This window comes from Poecilia formosa, unplaced genomic scaffold (genome assembly GCF_000485575.1).
Source record: "Poecilia formosa unplaced genomic scaffold, Poecilia_formosa-5.1.2 Scaffold2426, whole genome shotgun sequence".
In the NCBI taxonomy this organism is placed as follows: domain Eukaryota; kingdom Metazoa; phylum Chordata; class Actinopteri; order Cyprinodontiformes; family Poeciliidae; genus Poecilia; species Poecilia formosa.
Genome location: NW_006802365.1, coordinates 468 through 8385, shown reverse-complemented (window position 1 = coordinate 8385; position 7918 = coordinate 468). Strand labels below are relative to the sequence as shown.

General features: G+C 40.0%; 1 protein-coding gene and 1 pseudogene across 2 annotated transcripts; one reads left to right on the top strand and one right to left on the bottom strand.

Annotated features, from left to right (window-relative positions):
- Positions 1-356: 356 nt before the first annotated feature.
- Positions 357-3965, top strand: LOC103133245 (HAUS augmin-like complex subunit 7). 2 transcript variants are annotated; one of them, XM_016667795.1, is made up of 8 exons: positions 357-515; positions 607-677; positions 772-836; positions 913-1094; positions 1560-1668; positions 2494-2706; positions 3411-3522; positions 3630-3965. In XM_016667795.1, the coding sequence occupies exons 1-8, from the start codon at positions 451-453 to the stop codon at positions 3689-3691; spliced, it is 879 nt and encodes a 292-aa protein (XP_016523281.1). In that variant the 5' UTR covers positions 357-450; the 3' UTR covers positions 3692-3965. The 2 variants fall into 2 exon arrangements, with proteins under 2 accessions (XP_016523281.1, XP_007545080.2); XM_007545018.2 differs by having other exon boundaries at positions 366-515; positions 775-836.
- Positions 3966-4278: 313 nt separating this feature from the next.
- Positions 4279-5125, bottom strand: LOC103133244 (39S ribosomal protein L49, mitochondrial pseudogene; annotated as a pseudogene).
- Between the last annotated feature and the right edge of the window lie 2793 nt (positions 5126-7918).

The window sequence follows — 7918 nt, the reverse complement described above, 5'->3', positions numbered from 1 at the left end:
ATTGGGCAGTAATCTGGCGTTCACAATCCCCTTATAAAAACCAATAGAACTATCGGGGAATGTAATAAATGTGTTTTGTCTCCAGAAAAGAGACGATTGTTCTTGTTTAATACAAATATTGTATATGTAGATAATAGGTAAGAATATTTTTGGCTCTCATGGAAACACCACTAATGCAGATAATATAGCCCAGAAATATTCTGAACATAATTCACGATTAAAGAAGATAAACCTTAAGTAATCATGAATATTTCAACTAATATTAAGTCACAGGGTGGTTTATACATAATTGTATCCACAATTTGCTATTATTATTCAATCCATTTAGAAGTGAAACTCACCATACACCCTCTTTGGTGTATATAGAGAACTTATTTGTGAACATGTTTTGTTTTGGAGGCTTTGTCGTGTCCCTTGGTGCAGGACCTGTACCTGCAGGAGGAGGAGAGCATGCTGGAGCTGCTGTGCTGCCCCTCAGCGCTCCGCACGGACATCCTGACATGGATCTGCCGCAGGTACAAGCACCTTACTCCTCAGTGAGTCGTCGGAAAATTGATTGGCATTAACAAATGCACAGTGATCCCTCATCATAATTTCACTTTTCAGAATCAACCCCAAGTTTGGAACTTCTGAAGCAATGTCTGCAGAGTCCAAGGATCCTGACGACTTAGAGAAAAGTGAGTGTGGCCTTCGGATTGAAAATGACTCCATTAAAATAAAATGTTTCAGACTAATCTAAACACATTGTTGTTGCTGTTTATTATGTGGAAGCAGAAATAGCTGCGATGAGTCAGGAACTGATGCTGTGCAAAGCAGACGACCTGGATCTAATCAAGGTGAGTCGAGGTTTAATGAAAGTCAACATGTTATGAGTTAACTTCTCTCTCATATACACGGCTGCTGTCCTTCCAGGGTAAAGCCAGCCCTCAGCGACAGCTTGGCTTCCTGGAGCAACTGTTGTCTCTTGTTTCTGGTTCTTCTGGCCACAGAACTGATGCAGAGGCGCTGCTGTGTGAGGTTTTTACTGCAGAGAATCTGCCTCACCTCAGACAGATGCTCCGGCCGGCGCTGGATCCCTGGCCTGCTCACGTCGAGTACGTCTGATCTGATGTCTGGAGCTTTTTGTTGCTGCACAATTAGATCAGATCAAAGCAAAGCAGCAGTTTGGTTCCATCCCTGTTAATAAATGCAGAGCTGGTGTGAAATGAAGACCTGACAATGGCTTGTAAAGGCTTACAAGGTCATTTTCAAACTAGTTAAAGTTTACTTGAATTTATTTCTATTGTGCCATTCAACAAATGTCGTCTCAAGGCACTTAACAACAAAAATCTTATTTCAATCACACATCTATTCCAATTAATTGTAGAAATCAAACAGTATAGGAAGCTCAGTTTGTTATTCAAAGAAGTTTAAAAAGTTTCTTTCTAAGGAAGCCCAGCAGATTGCATTGAGTCATTGGTTAAACCAAGACAGATATCAGAATAAAAGTGATTTAACAAACTGCAGTTTATTCCAGTGACAGCAGCCCTTTTCCTTCCTCTGACTACTGATCCCCACAGAGCTCTGTACGAAGTCCCAGAGTCGGCTCTTAAGCCAGGAGAAGAGTTTCCAGATGTTTCTGACCTTCTGCAGTCCACTCAGACACAACTGGAGCAGCTGCAGTCCAAGGTAAGACAACCTGCAGGAGAACTCTGGCTGGATGAGAGAGAAAATACACAGAAATGAAACTAAATCAGTTTTAGTTTAATAGATCAACTAGAGGGAGGATTGTGGAAATAAAAGCTTTAAAAATATAGGGATGCACTGATAAATTGGCCGGCTGATAAATTGGCTCCCATTTCCTTAATTTTGGATGATCATCTGCTGCTTAAATGTGAATCTGATCTTATTCACCCCCCCAGAGGTCTGAAAATCAGCCAGTGTTCCCCTTTTCTCTGGATGGGAAACAGAGCAACAGAAATGTGAGCTGTTAACAGTCACCCCACTGTTGTAAACTTAGTGACTTTGTCACTACATTTAGAGACTTTTCAGACAAAAAAACCATGATATCGGCCAAAAACAAAATCAGCAGATCAGTTTTATTTTTAAGATTGATGATTGGCAAGAAAACTGCAATTGGTGCACCACTAAAATATGTCGTAGTTTGCTGCATCCTGACAGCTTAGTTTATTTGAAGCATGAACTTTACTGTTCTCACCACATTTAGCAACGTCCACCTTAAAGTTCCAGTCAGACTGTAATCTTTGGATCATAAGCTCTGATTTCCTTTATTTTGACAAATCTTGTGACACATTCATGTACAATTAATGTTTCTCGGTTTGAAGTATTAATGGCTTATTACTGCAGCAAAGAAAGTGACGCACCAGTATAGCTTTAAATATGAACTGGTTACATACCCAGTTTCAACTGGGTGGTTGTGCATGAATTCCTAAAACGACCTATGAGCAGCCAGAGGTTCTCACTTTCATCTCGGCCTGTTGTTGTCGTTCTCAGTGTGACTTCCTGAACAGCGCTGAGGAGAACCCAGCTGCTCTCTCACCGAGCTCACTGCGTTTAGCAGCAGGCGACCTCCAGCAGCAGATGATGACCTTCAGTCATCTGTATGAAACAGACCTGAGGGTCTACTGCAGCAGAGAACCACCGAACTTCAGCGCAGAGACCGACCTCTTCCAGAGGGTCCAGCAGCAGCTGCTGGCCTGCAACACGGTACTAAACACTTCTTATATCACTGCTTTAAACTGGGGCAGTATTATGATAAATCGACTTTGTTTTTTTTAGCTTTACATAATATTTTAATGTTATTCCCTTATCAAAAACATACTCAGAGTGTTGATTTAATTCCTGCATGTTTGAGAAATCCTTTGATCTCCATGGCAACCATTCAGCCGTGCAAAATGCCTGGCTGGACCTAGTTTCGCCTTCGAGGTGCAACTCCTCCTCAGTTGCAGTTTCCAAGCTTCTGATCTTCTGCTTCACAGAGCAGCCCTGCACAACTCCCTGACTTAGTTCCTACAGACTAGCCAGCAGCATTTAGTAAACAGCTGGTGGAGCTGCACATCTGCTGAGCTCATTGTACGGGCTACTTTTCAGCACAATGCTTTCAAAAATGTTGTTAAAGGCTTAATGGAGGTGACATGTTGTGATGACTTCCTGAAAATGGAGTTTCAGAAAGCAGGAGTTTTTAAAGAGATAGAGGCCCAATTTCAAGGTGTTAAATTATGAAGTCAGATTTCTTTGAAGTCATATTTTTAACAACTGAAGGTAACATAGTTACTTGATTGTGCTATAAAATGTCACTAAATGTCTGTAAAACATATAATAAAACATATAATTAGAAAAGACCCAACATTATAAGAACTATGAGGAAAATCCAACCATAATCTGTTCTCATCTCTGTTATTATTATCCAGGAGCTGGAAATGCAGAAGGAAATATGTGAAGCTTCGGAGTGTGTGAGTGAGGAGGTGAAAGGTCTACAAACACAACCTCGCTACTGGAGCAGAGGAGAGAAACACACACTCCGTATGTCGACTGCTGTGTTGCATCAAACAGGCCAATAAAGATTAATGTGATTATTAATGGCTGCAGTTTGCTGCTCCTGGTTTAATATCCACTGTTGTGTTCCTCAGCGGATCAACTGGAGGAGATCAGCCAGCGGGTTGAGAACATCGCCTCACAGCGCCACACCTGACCATCATCACAGCTCTGAGATGGAACAGATCCTGAAACCCTGATCAGGATCAGCTGCTCAGTCTGAAGCTGTGCATTGTGGGGAATATGACCATACTGGTGAAGATTTTAAAAAGTTGACATCATTATGAATTATGTGCTGCTTTTCACCGTCACCTCAATTCAACTTTTAGAGCTCACAATTTAACAAACATCCTGAGGCACCCAGGACTCTGCAACTTGTAAATAATTGTATATCACCATGTAAAAATAAAGATTTGATGCTTGAACTGTAACTTCTGCAGATTTATTTTATTAAAATAATTGTGAGCCAAAAAAAAAAAGTATAGTTTGAAAAACTGCTGTTTTATCCAGTATTTTAAATGCTTCGCTGTGAAACCATGGATTTTTAAAGATCAGTGATCGGCTAGAAAACTGAAATTGGTGCAATCGTGTCTCATAATCTTTTCTCTGGAATGTAATCCTGGTATTGACCTTAAAGACATTCACATGTCAACCAGAAAAAAAAAAATCAGAAAAATCTGAAGTCATTCCATGAAAAGAAAAATCCAAGTCATTCATGTTTGCCTGCTGCAATGAACAACACAGTTTGTGATGCTTTTCTCTTTAATCTCGCTTTAAAGGTTTAACAGAATAGAATTAAACGTGTTTGTTGACAGGAAGAGTCTTCTGATAGACCGGAAGCTGACAGCAGTCCTTTAAAGATAACTGATGAAGTTGTCCTTCAGCTGCATCCTCCTCTTCCTCGATCAGAAGCCTTTGCTGGCCAGCCAGTCCTTCAGCTCCTGCTCAAAGTGACCTTTCACCTTCAGAGTCATCGTCACCTCATTCACCTGTGTGGGTAACTCGTTCCCGGTCACCTGCCTCAGGTACTCCCTCACGTCCTTCTCCAAAGCCCAAATGTCCCCCTCCACCTTCCGTACCAGCGTCAACCTGCGGTTCCCGTGGGTCAGGTCGCTGTAGACGGGGATGTTGTGCATGCGGGAGCGGCGGATCATGTAGGGCAGAGGCGGCGGAGACTCAGCCGGGGGGATCCAGCCCGACGGAGCGACTCCGACGTGTTTAGGCGGGTCGGGGATCCGTGTTGGCGGTATGAGTCGTTCCACGAACTTGTACTCGTCCGTGGACTCCGTTATAACGGATCTTTGGTCCCGTGTAGCGGCGGAGTAAGCCGCCCGGAATCCGCCGGTGACGGCCGGAGTCCGGCGGCAGAGACCTGGAGCTCCTCTCAGCGCTCTGAGGGTCAGCAGGCGAACCGACATCTTGTACATGCTGCAGGAACTGATTAGTTTCATGGCTGCTGGAAACAAAACAGGTCAATTACCGCCACCTACTGGACTGGAGTCCTCTTTAGACCTCAGTGTTCTGACATGTAGCTATGTTTTGTTTTTGTTTTTTAAATCAAGAAATATCCTCTTTTTCTATATTGAGTTGTGCTGAATGTAACCCGTATGTTGGAAGACTACTAAACATTGAACATGGAAGGACAGGGGAACATTTTTCTTTTGGAATCTCAACAATCTCAATCTTCATCAAGATAAAATAAATACATATTTGATCCCACGTGTGTTTATATTGTTTTAATTTAAGGAGCACTTTTTTATAATAATAATAATTAATAAATAAACACAAAATAAAACATAATATGACTTCATGGATGTTTGGGAGGTGTTGTGTGCCATTTTAAAGGGACATACATTCAGTCAGCTGCTGTCTTTAAGATTCGCTGCAGCTGATCATCTCTGAATCCTTCACTACATTTATGAAACTTTTGTCTGGTTCTCCTCTTCCTCTGAACCTGGCAGTTCTGATCTTCATCCCATCCATTGTTCAATACTTTACCCATCCCTCCTGTCAAATGATGTGAAACAACTGTCCCCAAACTAAGCATCCGATCCTGTTTTCAGCTTTAGCTAATACAAATTAGAATAAGAAGCACCAGATAAAACTGACAATATTTATATTTGTTATTGAAGGACTCAAGGGTTTTCATTGTCATACCAGCTTACATTTGCTTGGATGTGACACAAAATTCGGACCCTAACCCCAAAATATTATTCAGAATGTTTACATGCTCACAATATTGAATATAAACCAAACTAAGTTTACTCTGTGTTATAAAACTGTAGCCGTTATCGTACTTGTAATTAAACTGATTCCTGAATACAGCTGTAGATTTTCTTAAATTGAACTAAGCTTGTTTCTCCAGCTCCTCTGTCTTCCAACTGATGAAACAACTTTGATTCTGATTACTGACCAAGTGGCAAAATCAATGCTGTTTTAAAAGATTATTTTAAAATCTTATTTTATTTTTATGTTCACACAGTAAAATCAAAATGACTTCAAATGTAGCTGAATAAAATTCTTAAAACAAACTCAAGAAGTAAAAGTTCAATTTTTGTAAACTTAAAGTGCCAACACAATTAACTTAATTACAGTAATGAGATTAGCTAGTTATTTTCCACTCCTGTTTTAAATGAACTACTGCGCCATGCACTTTTCTGTCCAGAGTGGCAGAAATTATGGTTCTATCTCAGCCTTTAACACGATTGGTAATGTTTTAAATGCTTTCAGTGACATTTTAAGTGAATTTTCTTCACTTATAGTGCTAATTGATCCAGTGTTTGCAAAGGTAAAGGAGAGAGAAAAACAGGAAGATGATTCTGGAGGTGAAAAGTTGGTGGGAGGAGCATGGAAATGTTGCTGAAACACAGGTGGAGTCGCCAGACCTGTTGGGTTTTATCAACACCCTCAGGTTTCCATAGCTCCTCAGCTACAGCAGGGCTGTCTGAGGCCGGACAGAGACACATCGGAGAGCAAAGCTGATCCTCAGACCACGGGATGAAGAGAGAGGAGGTGGCTCTAAATACAATGAGGGACATTGAAGTAAGTGCGCTTTAACATCCCAGTCTCACTACATAATCCAGGATCGAAGCTAATGTAACTTTACTTCTGTGAACGAAATAAGTTTATGTGAAACAAAACACTGAGGAAATTGTCAATGGAAAACCCATACATATTTAAATAAATGATATTTTCAGTAGTTTGACTACTGAATATATACTACAGACAAAATCAACAGCACAAATGCAATCACAATAGGCTTTAAGAAATTTGGCGGTTAATCTGTAAATATCTGAATTTCTGCTCCTTGTTAATGGACCAGATCATTCCCATTGGCTGAAAAGACTCACACCAGCTTGGTCTCCAAGAAAGGAGGGTTGGAATTTGACCAAACCTGTGTTACAACTCCTATATTCACTTTTACTGCAGCAAATCCAGAAAGTCCACAGCTCTGTTTTCAAAAAGGATCTTAAATGATTTTGAATGGATCTTTACTCCCAGATGGGAATCATATCTCAAAGAATCTTTACAGCAAAAACAACACATCTGTTCATAACTGTGGTGTTTACCATGGCACTTGTAAGCATTGTGTTGAGGTGAATGAAAGCTTTGCAGTGAGGGTTGTACCCAAGTGTGACGTATCATCCACCCATGTGCATGACTGGGCAGAGCTGCATGCCTTCACCCTGTCATTGTGTTTGGATTGTAAGTTTCCATTAGAGAAAGGTGAAGCAGGAAGATGGTCCAAAAGCATTTAAAGTATTCAAGGCAGACAGCTGTGCTGACCAGATGTCCTAAATGTAAAATGTACTTTTTACATTCGCAATTTAATTATTTTTACTAACTCGTGGGACTACAACAGACTTTCTATTTGTCTTCAGGGGATATTTGTCTTTCAGCTCCAGATTATGTTCATAAGGTCACCTTTGGGAATAATAAGCTTTGTTTTTCATTAATCCCTCATTTCTTTATTAAAATGTTTTATTTGTGTGATGTAATACTCAAATCTTAAACGTCGCATTTTCTTTACAGCTGGAAGAACAAAATTATGATTAACAGAAATAGTCTTTAAAACATCAGTCATAGTCCATAAAATGTGTTTATGTTTAGTGAATTGAGCTACTGAAATAAAATTACTTTTCAATAATATCAACTAAGTTAAATTTATGACTGCATGTTATTCTCTAGTTCTTCATACATTGAGCTTGAATGGAAATCTATAAAATGAAAATTTCAAAAGATGTATCCAAAAATATTCAAAAGTGGCTTTTAAAAGGGAGACCATTTTGGAATATTTTTTTGGTTTCTTTGCTTTTACAGAGCAAAGAAATTTGTATTGCAAATTTAATCAACAAGGCAGTTCAGTTTACTTTGCGTGATGGAA